This window comes from Haematobia irritans, chromosome 1 (assembly GCF_050003625.1).
Source record: "Haematobia irritans isolate KBUSLIRL chromosome 1, ASM5000362v1, whole genome shotgun sequence".
NCBI lineage: Eukaryota > Metazoa > Arthropoda > Insecta > Diptera > Muscidae > Haematobia > Haematobia irritans.
Genome location: NC_134397.1, coordinates 84,872,257 through 84,896,460, shown reverse-complemented (window position 1 = coordinate 84,896,460; position 24,204 = coordinate 84,872,257). Strand labels below are relative to the sequence as shown.

Here is a 24,204-nt window from a genome sequence, read left to right as displayed (position 1 = left end):
CAAAGACAAAAATAATGGGAAAGCAATGTAATATTTGGTATTATATTGATGATACTTTGCAAATTCTGGAAATAGAAAAAAATATAAATGGAAAATACATATATTTATTATTTTCGGATATTTTTCATATTTTTAAATCCAAAAGAAAGAACTTTTTTACCATTACATAATTCAGCTCATTAGTTTATATACCAGATATACTGCTCTCTACTTGGGTTCAAACTGAAAAAGGCAGGTAAAACAAAAATGCAATTTAATGCCAACGCTACTTCGCAACTTCAAGGTGAATCTTCCAGCAAACCCATACCGCTCTTGGTTTTAAGAAAACTAGGAGTGAAAAAAATTATAATTTTAAAAGATCAATACGGTACCCACTTTTTTGTTGCAAACATATTCTTACATATTTGATAAAATGATGGAGTTGATGGGATTGATTGGTCAATTTCACGAAATAAAATTGGTTACTAAAAGAAATGAATAAAAAATATATTATTTTAGTCCGTTTAATGTAAACAGGCGTCAATGGAAAACGGTACTCACATTTCACAATTTCTTACCTTCAATAAACGTAGATTGTTTTCCATTTTTACAATACCACAAAACACAAACACAGGTAATTTCAAATGCGTTCTCTCATATATTTTTTCAAACCTTTACTACGTGGCCATTTGTTGTTGCACACTATATTTATTTCAACCCTTTGCTATGATTTGTTGTTGCGTTCAAAATATTTATGTACACATTTTCAATGCAGCAGACAGAATGTCGCCAATCATGTTTTTCAATTTACGCGAAAAACAAAAACCCAACCGTTCGTTACAAGTTACTTCTACAGACTGATCTCTCCATCATACATTGTTGAATAAAAACCCATTCTCTTGTTCTCTTTTCGCTCTTTCCATTGCTCAAAATTATTCAGTTTCAATCACAAAGGTGATTGGATCAATCACATGTGTAATTGGAAACGGAAAAAATTTCAATCACGTTTGTAATTGAAAATTATTTCCGAATTGATTAACAAATTGATTGAATCAATTAATATTTTAATTGGAAACGTAACAAATATCAATCATTTTTTTAATTGGTTTTTATTCGGATTTGATTAAATAATTAATTGAATTAATTAACATATTAATTGAATCCGTTTCCAAATTCAATTAAGTGTTTAATTGAAAAAATTTTGGTGATACTTTTTTGTGTGTACCAAATTTCATCCGTATCGGATGAATTTTGCTCTTCCAAGGGGCTCCGGAAGTCAAATCTGGGGATCGGTTTATATGGGGCCTATATATAATTATTGACTGATTTCGACCAATTTTTGCATGGGTATTCGAGGCCATATATTAACAATCCAATTATCAACTGAATCAGATGAATTTTGGTCTTCCAAGTGGCTTCGGACGTCAAATCTGGTGATCGGTTTATATGGGGGCTATAAATAATTATGGACCGATGTGGACCATGTTCATTAGAGACCATATTCTAACACCATATACCAAATTTCAGCCGGTTCGGATGAAATTTGATCTCTTAGAGGCTCCGGAAGCCAAATCGGGGGATCGGTTTATATGGGGGCTATATATAATTATGGACCGATGCGGACCAATTTTTGCATGGTTGTTAGAGACCATATACTAACACCATGTACCAAATTTCAGCCGGATCGGATGAAATTTGCTTCTCTTAGAGCAATCGCAAGCTAAATTTGGGGGTCCGTTTATATGGGGCTATACGTAAAAGTGGACCGATATGGCCCGTTTGCAATACCATCCCACCTACATCAATAACAACTACTTGTGCCAAGTTTCAAGTCGATAGCTTGTTTCGTTCGACATGCTCAGATCGACTCAGAATTTCACCACGACCCAGAATATATATACTTTATGGGGTCTTAGAGCAATACTTCGATGTGTTACAAACGGAATGACAAAGTTAATATATCCCCATCCTATGGTGGAGGGTATAAAAAGCTAAGACACAAACCAGACAGATTTAGCCGCGCACCGAATGGGTTGAGTTGTACACGCAAAAAAATAATTCTTTCCTCCCAAACGAAATTTTAGACAAACAAAGTTCGTTTCTCATTTGCTTTTCGCTGTAAGGAAGTGTATTTGGAAGAAAAGTATATACTTTTTGTGATAAACGTTTATTCGTTTCCAGGATGTAAAAACAATTTCATAAAGACTAGCTCAAAAAAAAAAAAACATTGTTTTCTTGCTAATTGCATTGTCCCTCACATCTTTCTCACATCCACGAGGATTTTTAGTTCTTAACACCTTTTCCTGTAATACCAACAATGTAGAAGAAATTATACGATTTTATAAATTTTTTTTTTATATTATTTTTATAATTTTTTTACCTTTCGCCTGGACGGAGAATCGAACCGCGGACCATGCACATTGTAAGCCAACACACTAACCACTGAGCTATGTACCTGTTATGGTCATCAATAGATAAATATCCATATAAGTTATATTTATATAGCATAGCTTGCGGCGCCCACGAACCGAATAAACAAAGTTTATTTAACAGAAACAAACATTTAGTTTGGCACCGTGGAGCAGTGGTAGCTACGTCCGACTCTCATGCCAAGGGTCGTGGGTTCGATCCCTGCTTCGGCCAAAGTTTTTTTTTTTGCTTTTGTTTTTTTTTTACATATATTCCAGATATATTCGGAAGATTCCGAAAAAATGTTCAACATTACATTGTACTATATTAAATTTTGAACTGTAAAATGTGTCTTATTAAAGACCTAAAGTCAGAAAAGAACAGTGTTTGATATAAACGAAATGGACTGTGTTGTTATTTCAAACATAACTTTTTTTATTGAAAAAATAAAAATTTTGTAACAAACGAATTTTTTTGGTGATAAAAGTTTAAAATTTTCGAAGCAATTCAAAAAACTCTAACAAAAGAAAAACGTTTTCGGTACAAGTTTTCCAAACGTTTTTTTTCTTTGCGTGTACTAAGGTGACCAAAAAATGTTTATATATATTTTGATTACTTTTAACCAATAATAAATTAACTTAGCGACAAATTTAACACCATAACAAAAGCCCAGGAGCGCACTCTCAGAAAATAAGGTCACATAGATCAAAAACACAATAACGATTGAGATATTGTAGAAATAAAACCGCACTAATGGAACCTTAATTTTTATAAAATGGGCCACTGTGCAATCCTGCCGAGGATATTTTGGTATCAGGAGAAAAGGCGTAACGGGTACTTTTTTTGACTATATGTTCGATATATTCGAAATCAATCCAGAAAACTTTATTTTATTCAATTTAATGGAAAAACACTAACTTGGATGGATTACTATAAGGGAAAATGTCCCACTGTGCACTCCTGCCCAGGATATTTTGAATTGGTTTCCAATATAGCGACCGACCATTTAACCAGAAAGTACACGTTACGCCCTTTCTCCTCATACCAAAATATACAGGATTGCCCAGTGGACCGATCTTATGTTTATTTATATTCTCAGCGATGTGTGCGTCACCAGTCTTGTTTTTTTTTGTTTTCATATCTATAGCTGTCAACTATTTTCTCAACAAACCAATTTGTTGGAAAATTCGGGATGTTTTTACTGTTTTCTCTATGAAGCATCTACAAACACATTTCAACAACAAATGCCTCATAATAAATAGACAAATTTGTTGAGCATCAGCAGTTTGTATATACAAATAAAGTTTTTAATATTTATTTGCGGTTATTTTTTGTGTGTAGTGTGTTGGTTTACAAAGTGTATGGTCCTCGGTTCGATTCTCCGTCTAGTCTCCGTAAAATTTAAGAAATGTATAAAATTGAATAATTTCTTCAACATATGTTAGAGAAGAATTTTTTTTTTTGAAGGGGGGGGGGGGGGGGGTTTAGTATTAAAGATTTTGTCCTTTTGAATTCATGTCTAGAGCATTTTGTAGTGATCAGAACAACGGCTTATGCGCTCTGATATTTGGCCAAAAAATTATGGACGCCATGCCCTAGTGCATCGTGATGTCATACCAAATACCAACAACGTTGATTTAGATTTCTATATAAGCTCGATTTTTATATATTGATATGTAAAATCAAGCTGTAATAGTACACCTATAAACTTTGGCACAAAGTTTGCCTTTGTTTGTCATGCGAAAATTTTTTCATATCGGTTCAAGGTTTTCTATGGACTCCTCTATATAAACCGATCAAGAACTAAATAGGCTTGTATAGGTATTACTGCCTTTTTTTACTTTTAATCACGTTGAAGTCATTTAAGAAGCATCTAGCCAAAATTTCGGGTCGCCACGCCCATTCGAGAGAATGTTGCCTGTGGGCAACTTTGGGCAATTGTGACCACAAAATAGATTGTTTTCTAATGATAGGCGTATTACGTTTTATTTGATTTTTTTTGTTATTTTACAGTAAATATATACTTAGATGCGCGCGTGAGTGGAATTTCACTCACGCTCAAACACATTCACGAAGAAATATTTGTACTCACGCACGCCATGTGTGTAGGAATTCACGCTCACGCCAATTCACGATATGAAAAGTCATACTTGCGCACGCTCACACATGAACAACGTTTATGCCTCACGCTCTCGCACGATTCACGACAATTTTCGTAATTCACGACAAATCTCGTGATTCACGAATATTTTCGGAAAACGACAATTTTCGTGGCTCAATAAAATTCTCGTAATTCACGAAATTTCTCGTGACTCTCGCTATTGAAATCTTAAGCGTGATTAAATAAGTGAAGGTGATTGAAATCGGTGAGCATGAATTTAATCGTGAACGTGAATTTGTACGTGATTGTGACTTTTTGTGTCTCTGTTTTACCGTGAGTGTGCATTTTATAGTGAACATGAATTTTATCGCGAACGCGAATTTTATCTTGATCGTGAGTTGGATCGTGAGCGTGAGTAGGGTCGTGAAAGTGAATTTTTATCGGGAGCGTGATTTCGGACAAATTTTACTCACTCACAATCACGAACACAATTTGATTTGAACTAACGCTCACGCGCCACACATTTTTGTTTAGTCTCGTTCACGCACATTCACAAGATTTCGTTTAAATTTCATTCACGGTTTCGCATGAATCACGCGTGATACACGAACACGATTTTTTTTTTTGCACCCATGTCAATTTAACTGGCGGTGTAAAAAACCAAAGTATACTAATGTGCCAATATTCGTACTAATCCACTAGTATGTTGCCAAGAAGGTCGATATCTATGGCTTCCTTACTTTTTACGATTCCTTCCAAATTCCCCCCTGCACTGCAGATATGTTTTCTACATCATCGCCTCATTTCTCGTCACTGGGACACCCCAATCGAAGTTCAAAATTTTTTCAAAATCATTCTTTTTCAAACCTTTTTTCTCTAGGTCTTATGTCCAAAAATATGTAATTTTACTACCACAATTGCCCAAAGTTGCCCACAGGCAACTTTTCAATTTTAAAAATTTCTCATCTTTTGTTTTTTTGCACTTCTAAGATTTTACTTCCAGAAATATTTTGTTTGACATGTACTACAACAGATTTAATAAAAACTTTCAACATTTTAGTTGTAATTTCAAAAAATTTCAAAAATTCACATGTATAAAAACCTCTTTTTAAATTCGCAAATATTTTTTTCTTGAGACACGTGCGTATTAATGAATTTTTTTTTTGCTAATTGACTACCAAATTAGCTGATTTTTCATTCAACTTGAAGACAACACTTACAGCTTTCGATATTGTTACAGTTTTATGAACAAAAACAAAAACAACGCTGATAGTGAGTCTCAAAACCCAAAAAGTTGCCCACAGGCAACTTTAGGGTCGAAAGGGTTAAGCTAATAACTAATTATTTAGAAAACAATATAAATAAAAGTATACCATGTCATTGGAAATTGTTACCACAACCCGAGTAATTGTATTTGTTTGCAATGACACACATTGGCAAATAAAAGATATGGAAATGAGAGTTCGACATCAATATCATAAATCTTGACATTGACACCAATCTCGAACTATGTATGTATTGTCAATAAAAAATCATAAAATTAGACGTAATCGTCCAATTCTTTGTGTTTCAAAATAAATTAGAAATTTAATTTAAGATTTTTTAATTCTTTAGCTCGTAAAAAGTATACAAACAACCGCAATGAATAGTTGATAGAACCTCTTTCAAAGTAGTACATCGGCAACAACAATTATTACAAATTATTGGATAAGCGAACGGAGCTATTATAAGGCGATTGCAAAATAAAAAACAACACAAAATATCCCTTATTCACACAAGGCATCTGGAGGCTGGGCTTATTCTACCCCCTACGGCTCTTTATATGCAAGATACACGGATGAAAAAGACTGTTTTTCATATGTTTGGCTATAAACATTATATGTTTGGAACACAAATTTTTAAACACAATATTTTTGAGTGCAAGCATATAATGTTCATAAACTAGCATAACATGTTTGGGACATATATGTTAATATGTTAGAACATATTATGTTTGGGACATAAAATGTTTGTAAATATAATATGCTTGGATGCAAACATATATTAATTTAGAAATAGCCTATAAACATATATGTGTTTAGTAGCTTGGAGCGCTATTTAACAGGGAGCGATATTGAATTAAGTTGGTGGTTGTTGCTTGTTATTACAAAATTAACATTTTATTTTTCCTTGGGCAATTGATCAGCTACTTCTTTGATCCTTACAAACTGTGTGGTCCGCTGTTCGAATCCCCGTCCGGCAAAAGGTAAAATTAAAATAAAAAAAATCATACAATTGAATAATTTCTTCTACAATGTTTGTATTACAGAAAAAGGTGCTAAGAACTAAAAAATCTCGTGGAAGTGAGAAAGATGTGGGGGAATATACAATTGCGCAGAAACAAAATTTTGAGCATTCAGGTCGAAAACCTATGTTGTTAGCACCTATATTACCTGTTTATTTTCATAATTCATTATGATTGTAAATATATAAATAAATAAATAAAATTTTGAGCACAATATTGTTTGGGAGAATTTTTTTAAGCATATAATATTTTTGGGTGCAAAATGCTTCCAAACATATTATATGTTCACATAATAACATATTGTTTTTTGGAAGACAACATTATTGAATTTGGATGCAAAAATACAAAATGTTTGGAACTTAGACTACCCAAACATATATTGTTTAGACCAATATGCTTTCAAACATATTATATATTGGAAGAGATCAAACATATAAATGTTTGGGCAATACCCAAAAAAGTATATGCTTGAAGCAAAATATGTTTGGGAGTATATGTTACAGAAGCGATTTTTGTGAGCGTGTAGGCATGGCTCACATATAATGGCACCAGAAAATACTTATTGATATTTGAATCATTTATGTTTTCATAAATGAAGCATTTTGCGTTGCTTTCTATGAGTTTTATTTTTTTCTTTTAGGCCTTCATGCCTTATATTTCCGTTCTGTGTTATTTTTGCAGATTGGCCCTTCCTATGTACAGCTGCACCTGCATTCACCGTCACTCGGTCGAATAGAGATACTGCAAACAATTACACCAATGGGTCCGATGACACAGAAAGTGGTTCACCGATTCTATGCCCAGAGAATTTTGGCACCTCTCATGAAATGCGTTGTTTTCGCTGAAAGTGTAATGGTAAGCAATTATTTAAACAATTTGAAAAAATTTCTTTGTGCTTAAACATGTAGAGTTTTGTTCCTATATATGATTTGAGATACAAAAGTTACAGTGTATCTCCACCCAGAGAAGGAATATGATAACCTCAATCATGTTTTAAGAGCAAAATGTTATTTTTGGGTGGTGACCATGTAACATGGTTTTCGCAACCATGTTATTTTCTCGGAAATCATGTATCTGATTTCGGCAAGCAGGTTATACATTTTAGTGACAAACATGTTACATGGTCACCATACAAAAATAACATTTTGCTCTTGAAACATGTTTGAGGTGATCATATTCCTTTTCTGGGTGTACAATTAAAATATTGTGCTGTCAGTTTGTCTCGTTTCTAATAAATTGGGTTATTATCCAAAACGGTGGATGGATAGTCTTTTCTTAAATAAATAACCGGTTCATACGTGGTTTAATAATTGGTATTCTTCATCAGGAATATGCAATAATGATCCTCCCAGCAAAAACAGAGCTTCCAAAAAAGTAGTTTGGATCCCCAATTTGTGATCCGGAAGTAGTGCAAACATGGATCACCTCCAATGAATTTTACATGGGCTTGTCATACGACGAAAAACACTAAAAACTATTTTTTCAATTTCACTTTTTATTATTATTAGTATTTTCTGTTACACTTTTATTTTATTATTATCTAATTTTTACTGCAAAGCGGTTGGATGGACAGCTGTTTCGGAATTACCACATTCCTCATCAGCATCCTCTACTTGCAACAAAACTATCAACCAATTATCAGAATAAAGTCAGTTAATTCAATAAACCCAAAGTGAACTACACTTGAACCTCCCGAAAAAAGATTTTCGGCTATTACCTAAACAAATCTGCAAGCATATTTCTTTTCCTTTGCCAAAGTCAAATCATCGATTTGAGTGCAGTTTGCTGCACAATGTAATTGTCCAAAACATAAGTTTTCACTTTAAACGGCCTAACTCCGTTCTAAGACTTGTCCAAAAGGATTGCATCGGAAGTGGAAAAAACTCGATAGGGAATACCGGTATGCACTTTACAAGAAATATTTGTGGACTTTTCCAAAAGGACTGCATCGGAAGTGGAAAACATTGATGGCGGATTCTGGGATGCGCATTAAAATAAATGTTTGTGGAACAACTTCCAATTTTTTTTACTGGGCTGTTTTGTGATATATTTTTCATTGTACATTACAGCAATCACTGTGACCTCGTATATGGATTAGGAAATTTTGATAAATTGTAGTGTTGTTCCTTGAAAAATCTCCAATGTCAAGTGGAAAACATGTAAAAATTAGTCCAATTTTCCGATACTTCTAATACATATCTATCGATGGATAAATTATAAATAAACTTTTGCGAAGTTGGCTCAAAATTGGTTCAGATTTAAATGTTTCCCATATTTATACCCTTCTCCACTACTGTGGTACAGGGTATAACAAGTTTGTGCATTTGTATCTAACGCCAAGAAGGAAAAGTCTGAGACCCATCGTTTAGTATACCGATCGTCTTAGAATTAAATTCTGAGTCTATTTAGCGATGTCCGTCTGTCTGTACGTCCGTCTGTCTGTTCATGTATTTTTGTGCGCAAACTACAGGTCGAATTTTAAGTCCTTATAATAGCTTGTCCTCAAATTTGGCAAAGGGTCGTTTTTATGGAACAAAGACAATCGCTATTGATTTTGGAAAAAATCGGTTCAGATTTAGATATAGTTGTCATATATTTTTATCCCCGATCTGGTCATAATTGGCGTGTTTATCAACCGATGTTCTTCAAATTCCGTACATCCGAATATTTTATGAGTCTCGAAAAACTTGCAAAATATCAGCCAAATCGGTTCAGATTTATATATACTATTTGTATAAATTTGAGTTGAAACAAAAATACTAAAGATGGTAAATCCTCAAAATAAGTCTTGGTCTACACTGAAAAAAGAGCATGCCCGGTTCCAGACATTTTGTCTTTCCACTAATGATTTTAGTATTGATTCCGAGCCAAAGGAGAGAATTGAAGTAATGATATTTTAAGGACACAACTCTCTTTTTTGAGTTTTGCGTACACGCAGAGAAGAAACATGATTGTCACAATCATATTCGAAGAGCAAAATAATATGATAAGAGCTATTTTTGCGGCGACCATGTAACATTTTAACCTGCAACCATGTTGGCTCAGTGAACATGGTTCTATAAAATGTTATTATATTGATGGTTCATATAAAATGTTATTATATTGATAAAAAGAATTTTGTTTGAATGAAAAGACAATGGTCACGATTTAAAATGTTATGGTATTCATTAAAAAAGTTTTTCTTCTAGTTAAAAGAACATGGTCACAACCTAAAATGTTTTGATCTTTATGAAAAAACTTTTTTCATCGTCGAAAAAAGGACGCCACTTGAGAAAAGAAAACACAAAATTAACTTTATTTATTTGTTTTTATTTATTTATAAACTAATTCATTTTTTTTGTATTTATAATGCCGTTTAAGCAAACATCATATATTTTTACACACTCTATTTTATTTCAATATCAACAATAAGTAATTATTCCATATTTACATCGTGCCCATCAAATGTACAAACGCAGACATCATGTAACTGCAAATAAAAATAAATGATCCATATAGCAAAATGCAGAAAAAAAATCAGGTACATTTTTATACCCTTCATCATAGGATGGGGGTATATTAACTTTGTCATTCCGTTTGTAACACATCGAAATATTGCTCTAAGACCCCATAAAGTATATATATTCTGGGTCGTGGTGAAATTCTGAGTCGATCTAATCATGTCCGTCCGTCCGTCCGTCCGTCTGTTGAAATCACGCTAACTTCCGAACGAAACAAGCTAACGCCTTGAAACTTGGCACAAGTCGTTGTTAGTGATGTAGGTCGGATGGTATTGCAAATGGGCCATATCGGTCCACTTTTACGTATAGCCCCCATATAAACGGACCCCAAAATTTGGCTTGCGAGGCCTCTAAGAGAAGGAAATTTCATCCGATCCGGCTGAAATTTGGTACATGGTGTCAGTATATGGTCTCTAACAACCATGCAAAAATTGGTCCACATCGGTCCATAATTATATATAGCCCCCATATAAACCGATCCCCCGATTTGGCTTGCGAGGCCTCTAAGAGAAGCAAGTTTCATCCGATCCGGCTGAAATTTGGTACATGGTGTTAGTATATGGTCTCTAACAGCCATGCAAAAATTGGTCGACATCGGTCCATAATTATATATAGCCCCCTTATAAACCGATCCCCCGATTTGGCTTGCGAGGCCTCTAAGAGAAGCAAATTTCATCCGATCCGGCGGAAATTTGGTACGTGATGTTAGTATATGGTCTCTAACAACCATGCAAAAATTGGTCCACATCGGTTCATAATTACATATAGCCCCCATATAAACCGATCACCACATTTGACCTCCAGAACCTCTTGGAAGACCAAAATTCATCTGATTCAGTTGAAATTTGGTACGTGGTGTTAATATATGGCCTCAAACTCCCATGCAAAAATTGGTCGATATCGGTCCATAATTATATATAGGCCCCATATAAACCGATCCCCAGATTTGACCTCCAGAGCCCCTTGGAAGAGCAAAATTCTTCCAATTCGGTTGGAATTTGGTACGTGATGTTAGTATATGGTATCCAACAACCATGCAGGAATCGGTTCCTATCAGTCCATAATTATATATAGCTCCCATATAAACCGATCCCCAGATTTGACCTCCGGTGCCTTTTGGAGAAGCAAAATTCATCCGATCTGGTTGAAATTTGGTACGTGGTGGTAGTATATGATATTTAACAACCATGCCAAAAGTGGTCCATATCAGTCCATAATCGTACATAGCCCCATATAAACCGATCCCGAGATTTGGTTTTGGAACCTCTTGGAGGAGCAAATTTCATCCGAGTGAGTTGAAATTGGGTACATTGTGCTAGTATATGGTCGTTAACAACCATGCCTAACTAGGTCCATATCGGTCTATAGTTATATGGCCCTCAGATAAATCGATCCCCAATCACACAAAAATTGGTCCATATCAAGTTCATAATTGTATATAGCCCCCATATAAGCGACCCCAATATTTCAATTCTGGCTCTCTACGTACAAAAAGTCCATATCGATTCGTAATTATTTATAGACTTAACTATACATAACTTTTTTGTCTAATATATACCATGTATGGACTAAATCACAATTTAGAAAACGATGTTAAGAAGTTTTAAGATACCACAACCCAAGTAATTCGATTGTGGATGACAGTCTTTCGTAGAAGTTTCTGCGCAATCCATGGTGGTGGGTACATAAGATTCGGCCTGGCCGAACTTGCGGCCGTATATACTTGTTTGCTTTATTGTCGAATTTAACGACGATGTTGTCAATTTTGAAGAATTTGTCACAATTATTAAAGACAAGTTGACCTTTGTCTAACAAAACTTTCTTTCAGTTTTATGTCGAATCACTTAACTATAAGTACAAATCGACTTCATTGCAAAGCTTATCGACTTAACAGGTTGGCTAGTAGTGATAAGTCCTCGGTCTAACAAAGAAAAACAAGTTTTTTGTCAACAAAAAAAAATACAACGATTAGAACGACCTTCGATTTTGCCTCAAAATAGGCCTCAGTTTCGGCTATCACCTCTTAATTGCAGCCAAATTTTTTCCCTGCCAGCATCCTTTTGAGCCCTGGAGAATACGGTGGGTGAGGAAGCAATTCGAAGCCCAATTCATGAATTTTTGCCATCGTTCTCAATGACTTGTGGCACGGTGCGTTATCTTGGTGAAACGACACTTTTTTCTTCTTCATATGGGGCCGTTTTGCCGCAATTTCGACCTTCAAACGCTCAAATAACGCCATATAATAGTCACTGTTGATGGTTTTTCCCTTCTCAAGATAATCGATAAAAATTATTCCATGCGCATCACAAAAAACAGAGGCCATTACTTTGCCAGCGGACTTTTGAGTCTTTTTTTGCCGCAATTTCGACCTTCAAACGCTCAAATAACGCCATATAATAGTCACTGTTGATGGTTTTTCCCTTCTCAAGATAATCGATAAAAATTATTCCATGCGCATCACAAAAAACAGAGGCCATTACTTTGCCAGCGGACTTTTGAGTCTTTCCACGCTTCGGAGACGGTTCACCGGTCGCTGTCCACACTGAAAAAAATATTGAACTAATATGGAAGATTATGCAACTTAAGTTTTAGGACTCAAAATTTACGCATTGCTAAGGACAAAATTCTTTAAAATAATGACATTTTACATTAAAAGAAAGTTTATAATCCTTGCTTCAATAATTTTTTTCATTAAATTTAGGACACAAATCTTGAAATTTAGCAAATGTTCCTTAAAATAAAGAAAAACATTCTTAATTTAAAGAAATCGTCTTTAACTCAACTGACATATTGAATTTTTAAATTTAAGATAAAAATGCTTCAAATATAGACTAAGACTTATTTTAAGGATTTGCATCTTTGGTTTAAAGTATTTTTAGCAGTAAGAAAACAGTTTTTACTTTGAAGTACTTCGCATAATTTGGATTTTGAAACTGGAATTTGTTTGTAAATTAATACCTTTATTAATATATCGCAAACAGAGAATAAAAATTCGATGAATGAGATCTGTATCCAATTTTAATTTTATCGATCCTAGATTTAAAGCCAGGGAGGTCCCTAAAAAATGTCTTTATTTTAAAGAAGCCACATCTTTGGCTCGGAATCAATACCAAAATCCTTAAAGGAAGGTCAAAATCTTTGGATCCAAGAAAAGTTTTTTTTTTTTTTGAGTGCACTCAGCCGACTGTCGATTGGACTCAAGAGTGTAGTGATTGTCACATATCGACGGAAAAACTCGGGTGTATTACGAGTTAACAGCTGCAAACACCGATCGCGGCACCCATTTTGCACAGAGCTTCCGCATATCCAAATATTGATGAATGACGTTCCTTTGATATCTTTAAGGCCTCTGCTATCTCGAGCAACTTCATTTTACGGTCATTCAAAATCATTTTGTGGATTTTTTTGATGTTTTCGTCGGTAACCACCTCTTTCGGGCGTCCACTGCGTTCGCCGTCCTCCGTGCTCATTTCACCACGCTTGAATTTCGCATACCAATCAATTATTGTTGATTTTCCTGGGGCAGAGTCCGGAAACTCATTATCAGGCCAAGTTTTTGCTTCCACCGTATTTTTCCCTTTAGAAAACAGTATTTTATAAAAACACGAAATTCCTTTTTTTCCATTTTTTTTTCACAATAACAAAAGTTGCTAAACAAAAGACGCTCTATCTCACAAACTAATTGGCTTACAGACGTCAAATTTTGACACGAATCATTTGAAGGTTGGTACTAAAGGGTGATTCTTTTGAGGTTAGGATTTTCATGCATTAGTATTTGACAGATCACGTGGGATTTCAGACATGGTGTCAAAGAGAAAGATGCTCAGTATGCTTTGACATTTCATCATGAATAGACTTACGATCTGCCACAACGTCGAATTTTCAGTGAATGGGCCCTAGAAAAGTTGGCAGAAAATCCGCTTTTTTATCGACAAATTTTGTTCAGCGATGAGGCTCATTTCTGGTTGAATGGCTACGTAAATAAGCAAAATTGCCGCATTTGGAGTGAAGAGCAACCAGAAGCCGTTCAAGAACTGCCCATGCATCCCGAAAAATGCACTGTTTGGTGTGGTTTGTACGCTGGTGGAATCATTGGACCGTATTTTTTCAAAGATGCTGTTGGACGCAACGTTACGGTGAATGGCGATCGCTATCGTTCGATGCTAACAAACTTTTTGTTGCCAAAAATGGAAGAACTGAACTTGGTTGACATGTGGTTTCAACAAGATAGCGCTACATGCCACACAGCTCGCGATTCTATGGCCATTTTGAGGGAAAACTTCGGAGAACAATTCATCTCAAGAAATGGACCGGAAAGTTGGCCACCAAGATCATGCGATTTGACGCCTTTAGGCTATTTTTTGTGGGGCTACGTCAAGTCTAAAGTCTACAGAAATAAGCCAGCAACTATTCCAGCTTTGGAAGACAACATTTCCGAAGAAATTCGGGCTATTCCGGCCGAAATGCTCGAAAAAGTTGCCCAAAATTGGACTTTCCGAATGGACCACCTAAGACGCAGCCGCGGTCAACATTTAAATGAAATTATCTTCAAAAAGTAAATGTCATGGACCAATCTAACGTTTCAAATAAAGAACCGATGAGATTTTGCAAATTTTATGCGTTTTTTTTAAAAAAAAAGTTATCAAGCTCTTAACAAATCACCCTTTATATACAAATAGTATGCATTTAATACGCGAGAATGAAAATTTGATACATGAGATCGGTACCCTAATTTTAATTTAATTGGTCCTAGATTTAAAGCCAGATAGGTCGCTAAAAAATTTCTTTATTTTAAAGAAGCCGCATCTTTGGCTCGGAATCAATACCAAAATCCTTAAGGGAACGTCAAAATCTTTGGATCCAAGTAAACTTTTTTTGAGTGTAGAATGCAGATATATAATTTTTTTTTTCGTTGTAATCTTTTAGCATAAAAAGATGTATTAAGGGACTCGATGTAATTTAATTTTAACAATTCCTTTACAAATTTCCACACATTGAAATTAAAATTTGAAGCAATCAGAGGCAAAAATAATGGCAAAGCGTTTCCATATTTTTAAATCCAGAAGAAGGAATTTTTTACCATATACCATCTATAGAGATTGTAATGCAGGTTATTAAATTATTTATCGCATATGCTGCTCTTTTCTTGGATTCAAACTAAAAAAGACAGATAAAACAAAAATTCAGTTTAATGCCAACGCCACTTCTCAATTTGAAGGTGAATTACACTAACCCATACCGCTTTTGGTTTTAAAAAAACTAGGAGTGGAAAAGTGTACAAATTTAAAAGAATAATACCCACCTTTTGATTGCAAAAATATTCTTATACTAGATGATTTTTGATTAAAATATTGACCTATTTTGCGATATAAAATTGCTCACTATAGGTGGGTATTAAGTTCGAGTTTAGCCGCTAAAATCGTCATTTTTTCACGATTACTTTTCTGTAATAATCCATTTTAAGGAATACAAACTTTGTGAAAATTTGCTTTGGGATATTCCCCATCAAGTTATAATGAAATCTGCAACAAATATGTATAATTTTATAACTTTTTTTACTGATTTAGTTTTCACTTTAGTGAAAATTTGCGGCTAAATTTTCACAAAGTTTGTATTCATTAAAATGAATTGTTAAAGAAAAGTAATCGTGAAAAAATTACGATTTTAGCGGCTAAACTTAAAGGAAAAATATGTATTTTTAGTCCGATATTCACATTTCACAATTGCTTACCTTCAATAAACGTAGATTGTTTTTCAGACCTTTACCACATTTGTTGTTACACACTTTATTTATTTCAACCCTTTTGTATTATTTGTTATTGTTTCGCAGACAGCAGACAGAATGTCGCCAATCATTTCTACGCGAAAAAAAAACCCAACCGTTCGTTACGAGTTACTTCCACAGACAGATTTCAATCACTCACATGTTTAATTGGGAACGAAAAATGTTTCAATCACGTTTGTAACTGAAAATAATTTCTGAATTGATTAACAAATTAATTGCACAATCAATAATTTTTTAATTTGTTTTATTCGGATTTGATTAAATAATTAATTGAATCAATTAACATATTAATTGAATCGTTTCCAAATTTAATTAAGTGTTTAATTGAAAAAATGTCGCTGATAATTGTTTGTGAGTATAAACTATTCGAATATATATATATATATATATATATATATATATATATATATATATATATATATATATATATATATATATATATATATATATATATATATATATATATATATATATATATATATATATATATATATATATATATATATATATATATATATATATATATATATATATATATATATATATATATATATATATATATATATATATATATATATATATATATATATATATATATAATGTGCTGAAATTACAGCACATTATTTTTAAGTACAAGCATATTAACAAACATCACATGTTTGGGACATATATGCTAATATGTTAGAATGTATTATGTTTGGGGCATAAAGGGAGCAATAGTTAGTATGCCCGCCTTGCATACACAAGGTCGTGGGTTTGAACCCAGCTTCGACCAAACAACAAAAAGTTTTTCAGCGGTGGGTTATCCCTGAATGCAACTCGTTTTCAAATTTTTGAAACTGTGAAAATTGTTGTAGCAACATACAAACCACGTTGATCATTAGCGTAGCCAGACAATTTTCCAAGGGGGGGGTGTCTATAGTCCTCCTAGGTAAAAATTAATAGTTTTCAACATTACTAGGCAATTAAAATATAATAAAGCAACTAAAAGTAGTTCCACACTTTTTGCCAGCAAAAAATTTGGGTGCTGTTACGGCACAATTTTAAAGCACTTCCAAAATTGTCCTCACAAAGAAGTTAATTGTTTTTACTACACAGGAAGTTTTTTTAATTCAATTTTTTAAACCTCTTTTTCATATTTTTTTGTTTTTTGTTTTTAATAGGTAAAAAACAGAGTAAAAATTAATAAATTGGTACAGACTATTCAAGTTTTGTCCCAAAAATGCTAAATATATTCTAGAAAAATCGATAAATTTGAAAATATTCGAGGTTAAACGTTTCAGACTTGCGTTAGAATGCATTAAACATCATAAAAAATACAAACAAATATTTATTTGGAATATATCACATTTTAATTCACATTCATTTTTTAATGCGGATAACACCTTAAGAAGCGATGCAAAGTCAGTGCAACGGTTGGTGAAATGGTGGACATTCGTTCTACGACATTCCCATGTTAAATTCATCGCTTCTGCGCCAATTTTCACCACTTCCGGACCCAAAAAGATCATTTCACTACTTTTTTGGAACGTTTTGAACCACAGTTTTATTTCTTAAAAATCAGACTTGAACATTCACTTATAATAAAGAAATCAATTTTCAATTTAGAAGACAATGTTAAGAAATAAAACTATATATTGCCATCGGCAACTGCTACCACAACCCAAGTAGATCGCTTGTGCTTCAAAGTATTTAGCGGAACTTTGTTCGGTTGTATTTACTTTGGAAAAGAATGGAAAATCGTTAATAGGTTTTCAAATTTGTGGGGGGCGTAAAATTTTTCTGGGGGGTCTAAGCCCCATCCCCAGAGGCCTTCCTACGCCTATGACGATGATTTACATTTATATACAACCCCGATTTTCATATGTTTCGACTAAACACCAAAAAGTTTTTCAATATTTGGTGTATAACATTCAAATAAATAATAAACATATTTTTTTATTTATAACACAACAAATGAATGCTTAAAGCATTTTGCGCTTTGAAAATAGATATGTCTAAGGTGAAATATACTATGATTGAACAATACAACCAATATTTTATTCGGAGCAATCCTGAAAATATATATGCTTGAAGCAGAATGTGTTTGGGAGTATATGTTTGATGGTGTAGTTCCTTTGCACAAAAGGAACGATGAGTCCGAATCACTACGGTGAAGGATTTTGCCCAAGACTAGTTCTTTAAGGTGATATATAGAAAACCTTTCTTTTACGCAGTTTTCGCAATAAATTTAAATTTTCTGAATTTTACCGGGTATAAATTCCAATGAGAACAAGGAAAATAATGGAAACCTAAACAAAAATATCGATCAGTTTCTCATCAAACGCGGAATATACCATAATATATGAGTTTTTGTTGTTCGAAACGTCTATGTAAATGTAAAGAAAAAGTTACACGCCTACACCCCCAAAAAAATCGCCTCTGTAACGTATACTCCGAAACATATTCTGCTTCAAGCATATATATTTTAAGAATTTGTACAAACAAAAAATTGTTTGTACTGTGCAAGCCTATGTTATGTTTCATTTTAAGCATATCGCTTTTAAGGCTCCAATTACACAATTGAATGTGTAAATTCAATAATGTTTAGACATGAACATGTCAAATTTTTGAAGAATATAAACTCATGTATCCACATAAAAAATACGTATCTCAATGCGTTACATTGATGTCCTCTGGTATCTACACAGTCTCACATAAGTTTACATACTCTTGAGGTTTTTCTTTATAACTAAACATGTTTCTTGTTGTTGTTTATAATCCAGACTAAAAAAATCTTCTTGAAAATTGACAGATACTTTGTTTTTCAAATTAATTTACAATATCTAAAGCATATATATGCATATTTTATTATATTTTATTAATTAAAGAAAATACAATTTCTTAAACCGTATGTAAACTTGTGTAAGACTGTGTATCTCCGTCGCCATCTTTATCTTTCTTCTCTGTTCTCTCTTGCCCTACGAAATTAATATATGTAAAGACACTATATTTAAGAAAATGTGATGTCCCAAACATGTTATACTAGTCTATGAACTTTATATGCTTGCACGACCATTTTCATGTTTTTTTTTGATTAAGATTAAGGGATTGTGGAGAAAAATGGTTCAATTTGTGAATAATAATTTTCGTATGTAATTTTCATAAGAAATTAGCATATAAGACCCCAACAAATTTTTATTCCAAAATAATCATTGTAAAATTATCTTTTCAGTTCGAACGAGATATAACTATGTGGAATCATAAGGTATATCGGAGGAAACCTCAGCTAGTCAAAGAGGACACGACAATACTTGCATTTAGAAAGTGGTTCCAACAATTTTATTCCGAAAACAGTCGACCCTTTTGCGATGCGAAGGAATATCTGGAATGGTAGCAGTAGTTGTAGCTGCCATAATTATCAAAAATAAATATATTTTTTTAATAGATATGTTAACTTTGTTGAGTATTTTTTTTGTGTAAGGTAAGAAGAAAATAACAATGCATTTCCATCTTCAGTTTTCGAGAACATCATCCCAGCGGGTTTGGTTATTTCAAAATCATGCTTCCTACTAGGCTTTTTCCAATGATATTGTCATGGATGGTACTAAGAGTACTTTTCCCGGAATTATTCCATTCCCGGCAAAGCGAGAATTATTATCGAATGCCCAGAGATCTCTACTTTTGAGCGGGACAAATTAGATATCGCCTAGGTTAGGGTAGGTTAAAGTGGCAGCCCGATTAAGATTCAGGCTCACTTAGACTATTCAGTCCATTGTGATACCACATTAACTAAAAGTACCTATTGCATACACACAAAAAATTTTTTTCTGATTCAATCACGAAATTAATTGATCCAATTAATTTTTTAATTGAAATGTCTTCAATCACAGAAATGATAGTATCAATTAAAAAATTAATTGACAGCCAATTAAATAATTAATTGATCCAATTAAAAGAATAATTGATACTACTAATTTGTGTGATTGATTTTTATTTCAATTAAAACATTTGTTGAATCAATTAAATTTTTAATTGAATATTTTTTAAAACTCAATTAAAATTTTAATTGGAGAAATTTTCGTGATTTTTTTGTTTCTGTGTATGGACACTTCTAGTTTTAACCGCTGAACCTTCTTGATTATTTTTCTTTGTTGAACCAACCAGATTGTTCCAAAAACATTTGCAGACTCCTTAAGTTAACGTTTTCCAGATCCGCCAGTAATTTGAAGCTATATGCTCCTAAAAGATGCTTGCGCTTTACACAAAATGCAGGACACTCACACAAGAGGTGTTTAATTGATTCCTTTTCCTCCGCATCATGACAGCTCATACAATAGTCATTATACTTCGCGCCTATAGTTTTTGCAAAATCGCCTATCAGGCAGCGACCCGTTATAGCAGATATCAGGAGTGATATCTGACGTCTCGCGAACACTATCATATCTAGTGTGAGGTTTAAGTTTAAATGGGGCCATATTCACTTGGTGTCGTTACAACCCTTGCAATTCTCCCATCGAACATTTCTCATCATAACAGCCTTCTACTGCAGCATGACCTTGCAGGTATCCAGGGGCATACCAACAGATTCTAGTTCCCCTGGAATATGTAAGGTAGTCCCTGGCCTTGCCAACTCATCCGCTTCGCAGTTCCCTGGTATGTTCCTATGGCCAGGCACCCATATTAGGAGAATATTGTACTGCTCAGCCATCTCATTGAGAGATTTGCGGCAGTCGATGGCCGTTTTCGAGTTGAGGAACACAGAGTCCAAAGATTTTATTGCAGGTTGACTGTCTGAGTATATATTAATGCCCACATTTTTTGGAACATTACTTCACAGCCAATTCGCCACCTCTCTTATTGCTAATATTTCAGCCTGAAAACCACTACAGTGATTAGGTAATCTTTTTGCCATTTTGCACGCTTAAAGCTTAAGTTCAGCTTCCTGTCCAAAATAACGCCAAGGTATTTTGCACACTCACCAAAGGGAATTGCAATACCCCCTAAGGATATGGGCCTAACCGTGGAAGTTTCGCGATCTTTGCAGTACATGACTAATTCTGTCTTTGCAGGATTTACCCCAAGACCATTGTCTTTCGCCAATTTCTCAGTCATCCGGAGGGCCCTCTGAATAATATCTCTGATTGTGGATGGGAATTTTCCCCTGACTGCCAAAGCCACATCATCTGCGTATGCCACCACTTTTATCCTTTCTTTTTCTAGAGTAACCAGAAGGCTATTTATAGCAACATTCCAAAGAAGAGGTGATAGAACTCCTCCTTGGGGAGTGCCTCTGTTCACATACCTTTGTATGTTTGCTTGTCCTAGTATGGCTGAAATACGTCCCTTCATTAGAAGTTCGTCTAACAGCCTAATTATACATGGATCAACATTCAGAGTTGTCAGTCCATATAATATCGAGCTCGGATGGACATTATTGAACGCCCCTTCGATGTCTAGAAAGGCCACGATTGTGTATTCTTTCACAAAATAAGTGAGCTTTCAATAAAGCTGACTAGTTCATTTATTGCGGTCTCAGTAGACCTGCCTTTCGAGTATGCACGCTGTCGTTTCGAGAACAAACTTGAATCGATGCTAGTTCTAAGATAAATATCTATCATCCTCTCCAGAGTCTTAAATAGGAATGAGGATAAGCTGATTGGTCGGAAATCCTTCGCCCTCGAGTGAGAGGCTTTTCCCGCTTTAGGTATGAAAACGACTTTTGTTTCCCTCCACTTTCCTGGGATATATGATAAGTTGATACATCCTTTATATATCGCCGACAACCAGGGGATAATTTTGTCAGTCACTGCTTGTAACTCCGCCGTAGTAATTCCATCATCTTATTCTAGATGCCGTTACAATTTCCTCGATAGGAAACGACCGCTGAGCCACTGTGGCACCGCCAGAACCTGGTTCAACCAGGAATATGTGTGTCCAATAGTACCTCCAGCGTTTCCTCACTGGACGTTGTCCAATTGCCCTCCGATGTTTTAATGAAACCTGGAGCGGAGTTGGTGGATGCTAAAACCTTCCGTAGTCTGGAAGCCTCGGACGTAATCATTCCAAGAGTTATGCTGAGGATTGGGACGCTTACAAGCGTGGACTTTGCCTTGTTAAAGAGTTTCCTGCAGGATTTTCTCATATTACTTAATTCCGTAGACCACCATGGTGGTTGTTTTTTCCCATTGGCTTCCCTCTAGGGCATTCAGCTTTCAGTGAAATGTTGAAGGCCTTGGTAATCCTCTCCACTGCGTGTTTGATATCTTGCACAGTGCTCATATTTGTCTCTGGTATATCCGGTATCATCATATTGAACGATTCCCTATACCTATTCCAATCAGCTTTCCTAACATTTGGCGGAAATATGATCTTGGTGGTATGAACATCAAATTTGAAACTGATGTAGCGATGATCTGAGAAGCTATGTTCACTTAAAACCTGCCAATCAGATATCATTTCATTCAGTTCTTGCGAGGCCAAGGCGTCGTCCAAAACCTCTTGCCTGTTTTTAGTGACAAAGGTTGGGGCATCTCCCTTACTGCAAACTACCACATTACTACGCAAAATAAAATCTATTAGCGACTCTCCCCTTGCATTAGTATCACTACTTCCCCATATACTATGATGCGCATTCGCATCGCATCCCATAATGAGTTTCGTCTTTGTTTTCAGTGACTCCTCAACTAATCGCCCTGTCATGTCCCATGTAGACCGAAGATACCCAATATTTTCATTTGGCTATTTCTAAATTGGCAACGACAGTGTCTGCATTGCACATTGAAGGAAGCAGAGCCTAAGGATAAGGTTCTAAGGCGGTATATAGAAACCTACGTAGCTGTTATAGTCACCAGTAGACAATTATCGTTATAAGTTACATTTATATAGCATAGTTTGCAGCGCCCACGAGCCCATGAAAACATAACATTATTTAACAGAAACATACATTTGTTGGCCACGTGGAGCAGTGATTAGCATGTCTACCTTGCATGCAAAGGGTCGTGGGTTCAATCCCTGCTCCGACTGAATACCAATTTTTATGTTAAATGGTCTGTAACAACCATGCAAAAATTGGTCCATAATTACATATAGCCCCCATATAAACCGATCCCCCGATTCGGCTTGCGGAGCCTCTAACAGAAACAAATTGCATCCGATCCGGCTGAAATTTAGTACATGGTGTTTATAGTATATGGTCTCTAATAACCATACAAAAATTGGCCCACATCGGTCCATAATTATATATAGCCCCCTTATAAACTGATCCCCGCTCTAAAATGTTTTGCCTTTTACTTTTCTTTAATAATTCATTTTAAAGAAAATTGTTTTAGCTGCAAAACTCGAATTTAATGCCTCTTGGACTACTTATTTATAAAGACTTTGTTTTTATACATTTTACTGTTTAATTTTTCACTATTTCCTCCTTTTTTCATTTTACTGTCCAAACTCTAAAAAGAGTACAGTGCCCTTTCGTTATTTTTATGAAGATCCCTTTGTAATTTTTGTATATTTTCCACCGTTTTTTTTTTCAATTTACTTTTCCTGAATATTTTGACTTACTCCTCGTCCCTTCCGATTTCTTTTAACTAACTAAGAAAACAATTGTGCCCATAATGGCAAAATGATAAACAGAACACATGTCCACACATACATAAAATGCTGCTCTCAAGGCGACAACACATCCGTTTTTTTTTTCAAACGTTTATTCTCTTGGTTCCGAATGTCTATTCTCTTTACTCCCAATACTCATTCTAATATTCAAATTAAATAATATTTAGACTTAAGCATATCAAATTTTTGGCCTTATCATAAAACATTTTTCCGAAACAACATACAAGTGGTTTCACACATATTGCTCTCTTTTGATTCTCTCGCTGTGTTATATTGATATCTTTCGTCAACCCTCCCGGTTTCCATCTCTATTTCTTTCTCTATACCCTCCGACAGAGTCGCTCTCTGAATAAGCTATCACAACATATATATGTTTACTCGAAACTTGTAAATTTATATATGTTTACATTCACACATATTATTTTTATGCCCCAAACATAATATATTCTAACATATTAACATATGTGTCCCAAACATTTAGTGTTAGTTTAGGAACTTTACATGTTTGCACTTAAATATATCGTGTTTAAAAATTGTGCCCGAAACACATTTTGTT

General features: G+C 34.4%; 1 protein-coding gene across 4 annotated transcripts in view; it reads left to right on the top strand.

The window, feature by feature from the left end:
- nvd (cholesterol 7-desaturase nvd) overlaps positions 1-19,494 on the top strand; it is a 65,509-nt gene extending 46,015 nt beyond the window's left edge. For 3 of the 4 annotated variants that reach the window (XM_075291033.1, XM_075291034.1, XM_075291032.1), the window contains 2 exons: positions 7,455-7,628; positions 19,273-19,494. In XM_075291033.1, the coding sequence (XP_075147148.1) occupies positions 7,455-7,628; positions 19,273-19,434 (336 nt within the window). In that variant the 3' untranslated portion in view covers positions 19,435-19,494. The remainder of the gene's footprint in view (positions 1-7,454; positions 7,629-19,272) is intronic. The other variant, XM_075291035.1, reaches the window with a different exon arrangement.
- Positions 19,495-24,204: the final 4,710 nt, after the last annotated feature.